Here is a 16576-nt window from a genome sequence, read left to right on the forward strand (position 1 = left end):
AAAATGTTTATGTCGATGCACTGATCAGTATTGACTGAAGTCTCTTGCCAGGGGGGGGGGAGGGGGCAGTCAAATATATTGCTGTACAAACGCGTGACCCAAAAAAAAAAACGCGTTTAAGGGGTATTTTTTTCAGTTTTGGATGCGGGCCGCGCGTGCACTCGTTAAGGGTATCAAAAACACCGAATTTAAAAAAAAAGGGGTATAGTTTTAAAAGACTAGTCAATGTTCAATCGCAGGGTCAAACGTATTTAAGGTATGTTTTTTTCGAAAGTTTTTTGTAAGACTAGCCAAACTTGTTTAGGGTACTTTTTTCCCTTTTCCCCGGGGTTCATATTCTGGCGACAACTTGTTTAGGGGCCAAAATGTGTACATATAAAGCCCGCGAAAAAACTTGTTCAGGGGTTTATTTTTCCACACAGAGAAAAACTCGTTTAGAGGGTGTCTGGAAATAATTTGGCCACGCGTGTGTATAGCAGTACATTTGACTGGCCCCCGCGGTCTCTTGCCACTATTCCTCCTTGATTAGATGCACTTTCGTTGATTTCTGAAAGTCCATTCATTCTAGCCCATCCCGCAAATCCGCTAGGCCCTTGAAGCTTGAGTATTTAAATTAGTGTAAATACTAGATATAATTGTCATTCTGGTAACTGCATTTCCAGACATTAACAGACGAAAGGTTAACAGAAAAAGTTCTGCCGGACTTCGTTCAGGCGAGACAAGGTGAATTTAAGCACTGTGTAGGAAAATTCTAAAGTGGATATGGATCGCACATGATGCGAGTGCGACATTATAAGGACATTTTGCCATGATATAAAACTTTATTTTGTAAATGATTTGTAGACGAAAAGTATCGGTCTTTGATCCGTCTTTGCTTTTTCTTTATGCAGTCTTATAATTCAGCCGAATAAAATCAAATTTTGAATATTATCTCAAGAGTTCCACTTGTGATAAGGCATACGTACTGATAAGTCTACCGTAATCGATGCCTTCTTATTTTATTCATTTTTTTTAATTCATTCGTTATGAATTTCTTTTGAATCTCTTTAATATTTTTGCAAGCTACAGCGCACGGTGGCTCTTGTCCTGATGAAGGGTTAATCACGTGATCGTCAGGGTCAATACGGCAGTAACCAATCAGAGCACGTCCCTTGTTGTCCGTAGATGGAGTGAAGATCTTTGGTTGTATGCCAACATGAGGAATCGAGAGAAGGCCGGCTGTGAATTTAATTTAACAATTGAACACTTAGTGCCAGCATATATAATCACTTCTCCGAGAAATTTACCAGAAATGTTCGATATAGAGCTATACGCTATTGTAAGAGGTTATTATTCAATACTTATCGTAATCATTTGTTATCATATTCATTATATTTTGTTCATCCAAGGATTCCAAGGTACACTCTAAAAAATTAAGTGCTAATTCAGCTCTTAAAGAACGTGTATACTGACTGCACTTCGAAGTGCTTATTTTTCTCGTTCAAATTTGAACTAGACAAATCAGCACTCCGAGTTGCAGTCACTATACACGTTCTTTAAGAGCTGAATTAGCACTTCATTTTTTAGAGTGTAGCTTATTTTGATATACTTACTGCTTCAAAAGAGACCCATGCACAATTAGATATGATCAGAGTACGATAAATAACATTCAATTGTTTATTATAATACATCTTTTCATAAATAATTCCAAAACAAAACCAGAGAATGGTAAGAAATAAAATAAATAGTAAAGCATAGAAATTATATAACATACACAGTATAAACGTTGTTTAAAATTTTATACGACGTTGTTTACTATTTGAACCTAACAATAGTTGCTTAACATTAAACAAATCTTAATCTATTGAGAGTTAACTATTAAAAGTTAATCTTTGTGGCTTAGGATTTTAAACACTTATTTTAATTGTTTTAACAAGTATACCCAGTTGTTGTGTGTCCGGACTGGTTGTGTGTCCGGACGATCAATTTTAGAAAGTCATTGGGAAGAATTTACAAGTTAAGTTTCATTAATTTCACGGTACAAAATGTTAGGAAATATTATAGAGGACAAAATTAGAAGATGATTACAACTATTGAATTCATATTTTTGTGTTATCTAAAGACAAAAAAGAAGGCTTCAAAAATATAAAGTGTCCGGACACCCGACTACTGTATGGTCCCTATAGTAAACGGTGCGTTGTATAAAAAATATACGTGTATGTGATTCAGTTTCACTGAAAATAAAATCAAACCAATTTAAACATTATGGCCCGAATTAACAAATTTGGTTTTTAAAACCATCGGTTTTTATGTATGGTTATATCAGGGCCCGCTTGGAGAACAGTTTTCGGAACTGTATATTTCCTGTATAAATTACGCTTATCTACCGCATATAAAAAAAATGTCCAATGCTGATAAGCGCTTTTGTCACAGTGCGCCAACTTGACGCCTGTTGCCATGGTTAAACTCTATTTTATTCATGAGGTCACTGTTTGAAGAGTGGATTCATTAAATCAAAACAGAATAAAATAGCGTGGATAACCACGGTAACAGGCGTCAAATTGGCGCACTGAATGTGACAAAAGCACGCATCAGCATTGGACATTTTTAGATATACTTGCTTGGTAAACAAGTTTAATTTATAGCAGGAAATCTGCATAAACCATGGGTTCAACATTACTGATGGTTTTAAAAACCACCTTAGTGAATTCGGGCAACAGATAGCACTGTATTATATGACAATATACTTACTTTCACATGCACCTTCAAATTCCATTGTACTTTTCTCATTTCTCATTTTTTCTTTCCCTATTTACTTTACTTTTTTTTATTTTCCTGTAATTTTGTGCAATGAAAGATATACCTCTTTCATTGCATTGTATTCTATTTCCTTTCTAGGCCGCCATCATATTCAACGTTACTATACCTAAAAATGGCGGTCTCCCATATTAGCAAAACCAACTTCAGTATCTGTAACTGAATGAGGTTTAACAAAGAGAGAGAAATAGAAATAAAGAGAGAGAAAGAAAGGAAGAGATTGGCTATATATATACTCCAATAATTCATAATGCAAAGGAGCGCTAAATGCTGACTTCAAAGCACTCAAAGTCAGCCGTCTTTTACCTCAATTGAAGATAAATGATAAAATAAACGGAGGTGTTGGCTCAATTGGTAGAGCGTCCGTCTCACAACCGGGAGGTCGGGGGTTCAAACCCCGGCCGCGTCAGACCAAAAGAACTTAAAAGATGGGAGTTGCTGCTACCCTGTTTGGCGTTCAACGATTAAGGGATATATAGAGCCTCGTCGATCTGGCGCTGCACAGCGGCTAGCCGGGGCCCACGATCAATTGGGTTAAGCAAATTTTCGGAGCATTTCTTTTTATGTCTATTTCGAACAATAAATTATGGATTTATCATTTATCATACTGTATACTGTATGTGCTCAATGGAAGGTCAACCCCTCCAAAAAACGCACTCCTTCATGCTGAGTGTTGAATGCATATCAACAGCACTACAATGTCTCGCGAGCCCAGTGAAACAAACTTTATTAATTTCTATTCGTATGTATTTTGTTATCATCATGATGAAAAATGTTTACTTATTGTCACTTTATTTTAAATATGATTATTCTGTTAATGAAATGTGGAAATCAAATTAAAAGAAATTTATGATAGTCACACATTTCGCATCCTTACAACATTGAGATTCGGAATATTCACCAATGGGCAGATTTTCGGGACGCACACGTTTATTCTCATTTTTGTTTTGCCTACACAATTTGTTTGCTAATGAGTTGTGCAAATACATTCAAATATTTAAAGAATAATTTATGAAAGGCAAAGTCACCTTCGCAAAGTGTCACCAACTCCACTGAGGTAATTGAGCATTCAATGTGCATCATACCGAAGGTTTGGTACGATGCACACATTGTTTCGTGCTTTGTAATATGAAGTCGGTAAGATGGCTCGTTAACGAACATATCAAGTCGATACCACCAGCCTGCGAAGAAAAAGAAGAGTGAATGATGAGGGGACGTATCTAAAGCCATGCAACACACTAAGAAATAAAGGTTCAAAATTGAACCCCGAAAGGTTGATGCAAAATCAGCACCCTATGGGTTCAATTATTGAACCCCTGATTTGGGGTTAAAAAATTGAACCCTGCGGTTGGGGTTCATTTTTGCACTCTGCGGGTTCAAAACTGCACCCCTATAGGGGTTCAATATTTTTGAACCCATAGGGTGCTGACTTTGCATCAACCTTTCGGGGTTCAATTTTGAACCTTTATTTTCTTAGTGTGTATATATTTTACCTTGTAATTGTTTTTTAATTTTGAATGAAATAAATTGAAATTAAATTGAATTGAATTTGGAACATTCGAGGAGGAATTCGGCTCGTTTTGAAATGTTCAAGACCAGCAGAATGACCACAATAAATTTCATTCGGGAGGGGCCACTTACACTGACGAGTGGATACCATGCGCGACCCAAAAAACACGTAAAAAGGATGTCTTTTTCACGATAGGGCACGTTACGTACGTAACGTGATAAGGGTGTCAAAAACACAAAAATAATGAAAAAAGGGTATCTATTTCGCTAGGAAAATGACGTGTTTAGGGTCGGATTTGTGCCTTGCGGGGATGATAAAACAAAATTCAAGTGTTTTTGAAGGTGTAGAAGATGGGGTCGTACCAAACCAAATAAGGTAAAGCCGACGACCGAAGGACCCGTAACAATAAAACATTCCTTAAGTTGTTTAGGGGTTCATTTCAGGGAATGTTTGCCAAGAGTATCGTTTTGTTTCCAATACTTGTTAAGGGTAGGGTTTCACACGCCAATACTTGTTAAGGGGTGCATTTTCAGAAAATGGAAATTACGTGTTTAGGGTGCTTTTCGAGACCCCATGGTCGCGCATGGTATCCACTTGTGAATGGAAGTGGCCCCCCGGGCATTCGGGCCACATTCGGGAGGTATTTGGATGACATTCGGTTGGATTACATAGGGGAGGCAATCGGAGTATTCTGGGAAGACTCGGACCCATTCGTATCATTCGGGGCGTAACGGTTCGATCTCGGCCATATTCGTTTTGAATCGGAGCAATTGATTCTGGGCACTTTTGGCTCGATTCTTGCCCTATTCGATGATTCGGGAAGCATTCGGATTTGATTGCCAGAATTTATTCGGGTCTATTCTTGGCGATTCTGCGCTGAATCGTGACCTGTTTCGGACCTACTCGTCTCGATTTTGATTCGGGGAGCTCCCCGAATCAGAGAAGAATATGTTCCGAAACCACCTAATCCATCCGAATCAGGCCATATTCAGGCAGAATCGGCCCGAATTTATTCTCTTCGGAGGAGAGAATAGGCCTACTCCCGAATCCTCCCGATATGATTCGGGAAGCACCCGAATCAGAGACGCTTGTTTCAAATCCATCGAATCAGGCCACATTCTGGCAGAATAAGTCCGAATTTATTCAAGAAAATTCGATTTGGTGTAAACTTCACACTAAGGAATAAAGGTTCAAAATTGAACCCCGAAAGGTTGATGCAAAATCAGCACCCTATGGGTTCAAAAATTGAACCCCTGATTTGGGGTTAAAAAATTGAACCCTGCGGTTGGGGTTCAATTTTGCACCCTGTGTGTTCAAAACTGCACCCCTAGGGATTCAGTTTAAAATTTAGGGGTGCAGTTTCGAATCCGCAGGATGCAAAAATGAACCCCAACCGCAGGATTCAATTTTTGATCCCCAAATCAGGGGGTTCATTTTTGAACCCATATAGGGTGCTGATTTTGCATCAACCTTTCGAGGTTCAATTTTTAACCTTTTTAGTGTGCACCAAGAAATTTTAGAGATTGTACAACTTTTATATTTTCATTGTTCATCAAATCGTTATAATCAATTTTCTTATTCGTAAAAATCATACACTGTGTTTTCTTTACATTTAAAATCAATTCATTAAAAATTCTTCCAGATTTTTTCGCATTCGCAGAGGGAGAACAGAATTGATGCTCCCGATTCCACCTGAATACTTATATATTCGGATGGATTCGATGCTGATTCGGTTCCGGTGTAACCCAGGCTTAAAGGAATGGTTGACCAGGCATATTTAAAAAAAAGAAATGTGATTCTGAAATTTACCAGAATGTCAACCTTCTTGCTATATCTAACTCGTGTTACAATTAGGTATCATATTCATAAGTTGTCATCAAACCAAATGCCACAAATTCGGTGATTACTATGGATTTAGCTAGTGTTTCTTTTAAATCAATTATGAGCCCCGGGCCCTGTTTGATATAAATTTATGTATTGATTTATTTTTTTATGCAACTGTGCCCTGGTATTATTACGTATAAGCCATTGTCCCCCGGTTCGGCGAAAAGTATAATTTCCATTCCCACATAACAGCTGCAAATTTTTCTGGCGCGCTAAGGGTTAAACGTTTTGTTGAATGCTTCTCGGCTTCTCTTGATAATAACTTCTCTTCCAAACATAATTATATAGGTGAAATTGAGAATGGATTTTTTCTATTTACATCATAAACTCCTAAAAAAAGTTTGGAAATCTGATTATAATAGACAATCCCTCCATGGTTTGAGTAAATATCAATGTGTAACTAATATCAATCGATAGATAATTTAATTGTCTTTAAGATGATACCCTACATTATGTGATTATCGTTCACATGGAGGTGCAGTGCCTTGCAATGTGGGGCAAGTTCAAAATTGAAAAGTTGCAAAATGACACAATATTGAAAGTCACTGTTCTTTTATCCTTGTTGCTGAGTGAGTTTCTCAGCGGTTTCTTTTGTTTTCATGCACATTAACATCAAACTTAACATGGAATCAAACACATAACAAACAAACATGCATGGGTATTTCAAACAACGACTCAACCCATGTTATCTCACAGAACCATCACTACATAAACCACAAGAAAACATAACGAAGCAGGGGCCTAATTTGAATGGATTTTCATCTCTATTGACAGAGACAAACTAAAGGAATCACTATTTCTGCTCGTTTTGTAGCTTTTCAATTCGGACCTCATCCAACACTTGTGAATCCTGCTCTTTTTGTAATGTCATGATCATAACAAGCATGGTATCGTTTTAAAGAGATTAAATGATCTTTTGATTGAAATCAAATATGTCTTGTGTCAAATTGGGAGTTGGGAGAAATTAATGGTCAAACTCAGATTTCCAAACTTTGTTTTGCTCGTTTTCAGTTTGCAGCTTTTCAATGCATCAATTGAATCCTGCTCTGTTCGTGATGGCATGATCATAGCAAGCATGGTATCACTTTAAGAGAATTAAATGATCTTTTGAATGATGTCAAAGATGCATTGTGTATTGGGAGTTGGGAGAAATTAATAGCCAAACTCAGATTTCCAACCTTTTTTTGAGGGGTTTAGTTTGGATTCAGTGTTCGGATCCTTATCATGCTGGAGTTTCTGTATTTTTCTTGCTTCATTGATTTATCACGATTATCAACACCATAAAATGAGTGGATGCACGAGGCTTGAAGTAAAAAACTCGATCCTAAACACGCGTTTCATGAAATCCAGTGGCGTAGCTAGGATTTTTTTCCCGGGGGGGCACTGGGGGGTCCTTGCTTTTTCAGGGGGGGGCACCGGCCATTTTTCCGGTGTGTGTGTATGTGTCCACAAGGGCGGATCCGACTTTCGCCAATAGGGGACGGGGCCCAAAATTATCTTCACCTATATCAGTCACTTCTTAGTTTTATTCTTATAAAACATAAAATAATCTCATAAGCCTTATAAAAAGTGCGAGCGCGAAGCGCGAGCGATTTTTTTTTACTTTAATGTATTTTTTCCAGAAAATTTAATTTTCTGGGCAATATTATGTGTGATCCTGAACAAGATTCGTATTTACCCCCAAGCGCGAACAGAATTTTTTATCAACTGTTCTAGCATTATCGTAAAGGGACCTGTTAAGGACTGCTTACAGTTACCCACGAAGACGGTATATATTTCAATAATGCGAGCGCGAAGCGCGAGCAAATTTTTTTGACATTCCGACCTAAAAAAGGTCGTTCTAAGCACTTTTTGTATTAATTAATGGGATAGGTATGTAACTAAACAATTGATGCGAGCGCGAAGCGCGAGAGGAAGAAAATTGAGATTTTAGACCTAAAAGCGGAACACCCTATTCATATTTTGTAAGTCATAAATAGGATATAGTCAATTGGGTATCATTAATAATGCGATCATGAAGCGTGAGCAGAAAATTATTGATATTCTGATGTGAAACTGGATAATTTAAGTACATTTTAAATAAAGAACATGCAGGCTATTGCGCATGTTTTATATTTAGACCTAAAATCTGGGCATTCTGAATACATTTGTTTAATGGAACATTATGGAATACACGTAGACAATATGACCTTGGCAAATCAAACAATGTGACCACGCAGCGTGAGCTTAAAATGCTGATATGTAGACCACAAAACGGACATTTTACAGAGCACTTAAATTTGTAAATAAAAAAAAATAATAATGAAAGCTCGATGTCCGAGCTAAAATATGTTTTGCATATTGACTTCAAAACTTGCTCCACATCAGCCTATTGAGCAAGATATGAATCCCATCGAACAGGTAATCATGGCGCGAAGCGCCAGCAAAAATTTTATATAGTAAAACATGAAAAGATTTTTTTTATTGCAAGTCTTCCCCTTACATTATTTCATTCACTCGTCTTCCTCCTCTTATTTTCCTCTTCTTTTTTCTTCTGTCTTTCTTCTTCTTTTCCTTTTTTCTTTCTTCTTTCTCCCTCTTTTCTTTTCTTTTTTTTGCTCTTCCAATTTTTTCTGGGGGGGCACCTGGGGGGGCACACCAAATCTCAGGGGGGGGGGGGCTCGTGCCCCAAGGCCCCCCCCCGTAGCTACGCCACTGATGAAATCTAATGAATTATGAATCATATGAAAGAGAAAAGCATCGCCTTAGTTTTCATTATGATCAGTCATGCTTGATTGAATTCATTAAGTATGATAATTCATATTTTCGGCCTTAACTCGCAAATGCTTTAGTGATAATGTCTTTTAATGATTTCTTTCTTCTTTTTCTGAGAAATGAGAAGATGCGCTTTTATTTCGTACAATTTCCTAATTTGAATCCCTACACAAAAGTCAATGAAGCAACAACAGTTAGATATCAGTTCGCCTAAAATGGTCTGCGAAATGAGTAGACTCGAACGGAAATGCTCCGAATTTGATGAATAAAAACATATCATCTAATCTCTCAGAAAAATGTGAAATAACTCATTTTCATTGGATCATTTCGCCAGTGCTCTCATTCAATTTCATTGCATTTATCATATTTATTGGTTTCTGCAACACTTTTCATAAACACATGAACAAAGGAAATACAATAATAATATACAGTGGCGTACCGTGGGTCACGGCATTGGGGGGGGGGGGCACCAGCAAAAATTTCGAGTCACTTAGGGAGCGCGCAAAGCGCGCTCAGTTGCCAGGTAAACTGACCTAATAGAGACATTTCAAGGACATGCAGTGTCATTAAACATATATGTAACTCACTGATTAGGTAATGCGAGCGCGAAGCGCGAGCTGAAAATTTTCTGTATTCATACTTAAAAAAAGGACATTATAAGCAAATTTTTTGTAATCATTATCTGTCTCGCTAAACAAACAATGCGAGCGCGAAGCGCAAGCTGTTTTTTTTATATTCATACCTAAAAAAGGACATTACAAGCAATTTTTTTTTAATCATGATCTGTCTCGCTAAACAAACAATGCGAGCGCAAAGCGCAAGCTGAAATTTTTTTATATTCATACCTAAAAAAAGGACATTACAAGCAAATTTTTTTTAATCATGATCTGTCTCGCTAAACAAACAATGCGAGCGCGAAGCGCAAGCTGAAAATGTTTTATATTCATACCTAAAAAAGGACATTATAAGCAAATTTTTTTTAATCATGATCTGTCTCGCTAGAACAAACAATGCGAGAACGAAGCGCGAGCTGAAATTTTTGTCTATGTTGACCCAAACAGGGACATTTTAAGGACTATATTTTAGGAATCCATTTAGATTATGAATATCTCAGAATAGTCATCTAATGCTGGTGCCATCCTTTGCTGATTTTGTTAGAATTACATCGAAACACATGAAGCACTTTTTGTAGTCATTGTAATCATGATTATCATGTGCATCTCACTTATCAAATACTATGAGCGCGAAGCGCGAGCTGAAAATTTTTGAAATTCACACCTGAAGAGGGGCATTCTAAGGCTTGTTTGTAGGAATTCACTAAAACCTTACGTATTTCACTAACCAAATGATGCGAGCGCGAAGCGCGAGCTGAAAATATTTGATATTCAGATAAGAAAAATTGACATTATAAGGACAGAGTTTAGGAATTCATGAAGAGCAGACATCTCACTAATCAACTAATGCGAACGTTAGCACGGACAGGAAATATTTAATATCAAGACCATAAAAAGGGCAATCACTTGAAGTAGTCATGAAAAAGAAGCAAATGTCACCACATAAAACAATGATAACTCGAATTGCAAGGAAATATATTTGGTGTATATTGATTTGAAAACGGGAGGTTTTAGTACAACAGGATCATATATCCCGTTAAACAGTCCATGCGAGCACCGGGAACAATGAAGACCTAGGCCCTGAGCAAATGTTTCATAACGTTATGAAAAAATGCTTCTTATGTAATATAACATAATATTATATAAAGCATTTCAATGAACAATAGTTTCTTATTTCCCCACTATGTTTCTCTTCCTTTCTCCCTCTTTTTCTCATTTTCCCCGTTTTTTTTTTTTTTTTTGCCAGCCGATTGGGGGGGGGGCACGTGCCCCCCGTAGAGTTACGCCACTTATAATATACGTATAACTGACAAGCAAAAAAATGAACAAATTGGCATTTATATATTAATATATATCGATTTTTAGAAGGTTGCAAGGGTTGCTACTATAAGCTAAGCTTGACTGCCTGGCAACCCTAGAAAACAATAATTATTATTCATCCTACGTATCTTAACGTAAGGGTGCAGGTGCATAATGGCGGGGGGGGGGGCACATCAAGGTCTGAAAAGATGCAATATTACATAATCATTCTTGCATGACTGATCACAATGTATGTAATTTGCTGCAAAACAACACTGTTAGAACATTTCTGCTTAAAAAAAAAAAAATCCTGCATGCAGCAGAGTCTCTAGAACACCTGTAATCTTACTGCACTGTGTAATCTTACATGCATTGTGTAAAATGGGAAAATTGATATTTGGTGTGTGTAACCTTGCAAATTTATTGTAATAAAACGGTTTTCCCCTTTTTAAAACAGACCTGTTCTGTAAAATAGTGGAAAAATTGAAGAAAATCTTCCCTGTTATAACAATTTACAGAATGATTTGGTTATTTATTTCTGTAATTTTTTCTTAAACATTTTTATTCTGGAAAATCTGGGTTTTTTCTAACAGTAAAAGGCTACACATTTTCCTCTTTCGTATGATATATCATTCATTATATTTTATGAAAGCAAAGTAAGGAATATTTCGTTTCCAACTTATAGTTCATCTTCCTATCATTCATTGTTCTACAAATAATTCCTTGAGACAATACACTCTTAAGATAATTGGGGGAAAATGCCCAACCGTTTAACCAATCCTGGGCAACATACTGCCCACACAACTATTGGTTAAAATCTGTCCAAATTGGGTAATAAAACTAATAATTGGGTAATAAATTTGCTCTATTGAATAACTGCCCAGAATATATGACCAAGAAACATTACACAACACAGTATGCTGCCCATCATTTTAAATGTGTAATGTCTCAAGGAATATTATACAAATATACCAGGCTTTGAGTAAGTAAGTACAGCGGGAATTATTTTCAGAGGTTGGACTGGCATTACTATTTAAATAGTAATTTGGCCAGTACAACCGAGGATAAATAATTCCCTCTATACTTTCGAAAATAAAGGCCTGGTATATTTGTTATATATCCTACATTTAATAAGGCATATATGTAGATCATCTTTTCTTAACGCGCTGCGCAGACTGATCTACTTTTCCCGAAACCACGCGCTCAGCGGAACGCGGATTCGTGCATGCGGACTTGGCCGGTAGATTCAACTCGCTGACCTGTGCGCCCGAGAGACTGCATGATCTGTGTCAATTACGTCAATGGTGGAATAGTCGACTATTCAATCATTGACGTCACGGAATAGCACTTCGTTGGGCATTTTATTTTCGACATTATCGCAAAATAGTAAGATTATGTTTGGTCACATGATGTTATTTAAACCAATCAGCATACAGGATTTAATTTATGTAGGATATAATACTTACTATTGTTGAGATGAAGCTTAGTGCCATCTACGCAAATGAAGATATCCTCTTCTCTATCGTATTCACATCCAACCCACATATACACTGCTTCATCAAAATAATATCGTTTTCCGTACTGGGAAGAGACAATTGCGATCTCGTCTTCGTTATTAGGAACGAAGAGGCTGCCTCCAATTGACTCACATGTAGAAACAGCGTCAAGATATCCAAGTTGGAAAGTCGGTAGACGTTTGTAGCATCTAGTTCCTATACCATCCCACCCATCAGGACAGGAACTGTCTTTGATTTATAAACAAAATAGAAATTTCAAAATAATAAATAAAGACTTAATCGTAATGGATTAAAATATTCAGAGCTCCTTACTGATATTTTTTTCTTTTGTAATCCAGAAAAGTGACCCATTTGATGAAATCCTTGAACATGTTTCAAACGTGATAGAGCGATCAGTCTTCAATGAGAAGATCAGAGAAAACTAAAGTCAATAATTATTTCACATCGAGTTTCAGCCTTTATATTCAATACTTTTAACAGTTTTGCGTTTGAACTACACTGTTGCAAGCTTGCAGCATTAAAGGGGCACTTCAGGCTGAAAATAAATATATCTAAATAATACAGTCTTCAGCAAAACGCTGAAAACTTCATCAAAATCTGGCTACCATTGTGAAAACAGTAAACTCTGCACGCAGTCATGAATAGTCATTGTGGGCTGATGATGCCATGCCTAATTTTATCTTTTCTAGTCATGCAATCATAGTTATTTAATTTTCATAAAATTGTGCCTGCCTTGTTACAAAATGTCAAGTTTGTATGTTGCAACAACAATTATCTTTCACATTGAATTGGTGGACAAGTTGAATAAATGGGATTTCATAATACAAAAGGGGATATGATATAGTTAGCTTGCTCATTGCATTTTCATTAATACATGCAACTAAATAATGTTTCACCGAAATAATGCAAACTTTAAAATGTTTTTGTAATTCGTTGTACGATTTTGTTGACATTGTCAGTGTTTTCTTTGTCTTAACATGATTTGAGGGACAAATGCGCTGACAAATTGAACTTGCACTTAAGAAATACCAGTCACAATTGGCTATCCAGTTAGACCAAGGTTTAAATTGAACCGGAGTTAAGAAAACGACCCAATATACTCCGTCCCATGAAAATATTTTACATGCATTTTCTGGACGAAAACCGACAACCCCATTTGCTCTGTAGCCGATTGATCCTTTATTTATACAGGCGCGTATGCAGGATTTTGCACCCCGGGGGGTTCGACCTGATTTTGGAGACCAACTTTTTTTAATGATGAGTTAAAAGAATATATTAATGAATTTAATTTAATACCACTAAGTTTTAAAGTAATAATTGTGAGCGCGAAGCGCGAGCTATTTTCTGTTTAATTTACGTGACGACCATAAAAAGCATAGAATTTTAAGCACTATGGGATTTCAATTTCGTTTAACTTCTCATCAGAGTACGTCCTATTAGAATTATGTGAGCAGGACCAGTAATTTCTTTACTAGTCGTTTTAGAATATCCCCCAGAAATATTATTGATAACGTGTTGGAAATGATGGAATCTCGAAGGCAATTGACTCAATCTCCTTTATCAGTGGGGTAGCTAGGGTTTATTCAGCAGGTGGGCACTGGGGGCCTTGAACTTTGCGGGGGCGCCAAGATAAATTTGTTTTGGGGATAGCTACCCCCGGGAGCCCGGGGGTCCTACAGGCCAAAGTTTAAGAAAATCTTAGTTTTATTCTAAAAACACGATGATGTATCAGTCACAAGGCCTAAAGAAATAATGCAACCAGAATGACCAGGGGAGTCACTGGGCCTTTAATTTCCACGGGGGAGGGGGGGGGGGGCCTGTCCTACAGGCCGAACATTTTCTTTCGCCACACCCAGGGGCAGTTCAAGCAATCATCATTAGTGCGGGGGGGGGGCGGGGGTTGGCGGAAAATATTTCCATTCGCATTTTCCCTGAGCGGCCGTAAAAATATAATTTTCGTGTGTTTTTTAATTTTGGTCCAAACTGGAGAGGGCAGTTATAAGTTCGTCTTATATTTACTCTTACGAATAAGTTCTAAATATATACCTTACGGATGCGAAACGTGAGCTTAATCTTTTTAAATTTTATGTTTTAGACCTGAAAATTTGATATCCTGGGCAGTTTTATGTTATCATAAACAAGATAATATCTAACTAAACAATAAAATTCATGCAAGCGAGAAGCTCGTGGTGAAGTTTTTAATATACTGGCCTGTAAAAACATCCGTTCGCAGTGACCCATGAATAGATTACATATCTCACCAAACAAATAGCACGAGCGCGAAGCGCGAGCTGAAAACATCTAATATCTCAACATAAACTGGACATTCTAATCATTTTTTAAAAACCCTGAATAGGATGGGTATATAGACCTAGTATAACTCAATGATGCGAGAACGATTTGATTTGATTTTCCAAACTGAAACTTGAACACTCTATAAGCACTTTGTGTCATCGTGAACAATATGTGTATTCAACTAAACATGCGATCACGAAGCGCAAGCTGAACATTTTTTGAGATTCTGATTGAAAATTGGACAGGTTAACTACTTTTTGCAATCATAAATAGAATGGGTATCTATACATTCAAACAGTTAATACGAGCGCGAAGCGAGAGCTGATTTTTCAATATTCATACCTAAAATGTGGACGATTCAATCTCTTTTATATTAAGAAAATGGTATTAGAGCGCTAAAAGAGAGGGAGCCGATTTTGTAACTTAGATTTAGACCTAAAACAGGACATTCAACATGTTCAAAGCAATGTAACCATGAACTGGATGGTAAATTATTTCAAAACAATTCATGCGAGAGCAGAGAAATTGACATTCTATCATAGGATGTGTAGATAACTTAACAAATGATGCGAGCGTGAAGCGCGAGCCAAAAATTTTGATTTTCCGATTTGAAACTGGACACTAAGCACCTTTTGTAATCGTGAATAATACGCATATCTAACTAGACAATTAATGCGGGCGCGTAGCGCTATCCGAAATGTTTGATATATTTCAGTGACTCATGTCACATGAATAGAACACGTAACTCACCAATCAAACAATGCAAGTTGACAATTTTATTTTCCGTTATTGATTAATTTGAATTACTGAGAAAACGCTATGTAACACTGCACACTCATGCATACACCCTTCCAAACACCCGACATCATTACGTCACATCCCTATAACGCATAAGAGGAAGAGGAGGAAGTAGAAGTAGGAGGAGTAGGAGAAGAAGAAGTAGAAGTAGGAGGAGGAGAAGAAGAAGAAGTAGAAGGAGGAGAAGAAGAAGGAGAAGAAGTAGAAGGAGAAGTAGAAGAAGAAGTAGGAGTAGAAAATGAAGTAGAAGAAGAAGAAGGGTGCTATAATTTGTCATATTTGCTTAATAAGGTCTAGAATTTATATACCTGACAAATGAATGGCAGATGAAAAAGAAACCAGTAGGCCTATTAGGATGCGAAAACCTGGCATCTTAGGACCGAGGCTCGGCAACATTCATCGAGAAGCTATAGGCAGCAAAACTATCGAATGACTAACAGGTAATGTTTGGTCGAAGATTATTCGAAGACGGCAGCAAGATGCGAGTTATTTATGAATTAACAACTTCCTATTTTCGACGAGTTAATAATTATCTGAAGTTGCAAACGTGATTGTTAGGTGGTTTTAGCAAGAGTGGGCGTTGTTACGACTACTAATGTCGCAGCGACGCATGATATCACATCAACGAATTAATGTCGCAGGAAATGACATGATTATGCGTTGATCATCCAACTGATAACCGAACATGTCGCACGGAGACACATCTACGACGCACAGTGGGCCGGGGCGAAACAAAAGTGCGCCAAAAGTCATTTTGGGCAATTTCATATTTTTAATTTTTGTCATGCCCAGCTGAAAGACAATACTTTGAAGAATATTTCAGCAAAATATTTCATTCCGGAATTTGCATAAAGGTTGTTAATTTCCTACCTCAAATCGTAAAATGTGACATTTTGCGAAATGTCGCGTATATGACATCCTAGTTGAAAAACAAGCCATTTCACAGGAGGTTTTTCATGTAGGAATCTGAAATGGCTCCAACATAATTCTGATATATTCTTTTTTCGTGTGAAAGGGTTCAAAGTAGATAATAGACACCTTTTAAGAGGTTTATAGGATGATTTTTCCTCAAAATAGGCTGAAAAATCCATGTTTTTTGCATTTACGAT

At 37.1% G+C, this 16576-nt stretch overlaps 1 protein-coding gene across 1 annotated transcript; it reads right to left on the reverse strand.

The window, feature by feature from the left end:
- Positions 1-410: 410 nt before the first annotated feature.
- LOC121413522 lies at positions 411-16171 on the reverse strand. The gene is made up of 4 exons (XM_041606362.1): positions 15776-16171; positions 12324-12602; positions 3825-3977; positions 411-1218 (listed from the first exon to the last, which is right to left on the reverse strand). Exons 1-4 carry the CDS (start codon positions 15861-15863, stop codon positions 974-976), a joined length of 765 nt encoding a protein of 254 aa, XP_041462296.1. The 5' UTR covers positions 15864-16171; the 3' UTR covers positions 411-973.
- Between the last annotated feature and the right edge of the window lie 405 nt (positions 16172-16576).

The sequence above is a fragment of the Lytechinus variegatus genome, chromosome 4 (genome assembly GCF_018143015.1).
Source record: "Lytechinus variegatus isolate NC3 chromosome 4, Lvar_3.0, whole genome shotgun sequence".
NCBI classification, from domain to species: Eukaryota; Metazoa; Echinodermata; class Echinoidea; order Temnopleuroida; family Toxopneustidae; genus Lytechinus; species Lytechinus variegatus.

Excerpts from the sequence above, each read along its gene's own strand:
- LOC121413522 (XM_041606362.1), bottom strand. The coding sequence starts at position 15,863 with ATGTTGCCGAGCCTCGGTCCTAAGATGCCAGGTTTTCGCATCCTAATA. Across the intron at positions 3,978-12,323 it reads TAAGCTTCATCTCAACAATA|GCTGGTGGTATCGACTTGAT; the intron begins GTAAGTATTATA and ends TTTTCTTCGCAG. Across the intron at positions 1,219-3,824 it reads GTTGGTGACACTTTGCGAAG|CCGGCCTTCTCTCGATTCCT; the intron begins GTGACTTTGCCT and ends TTAAATTCACAG.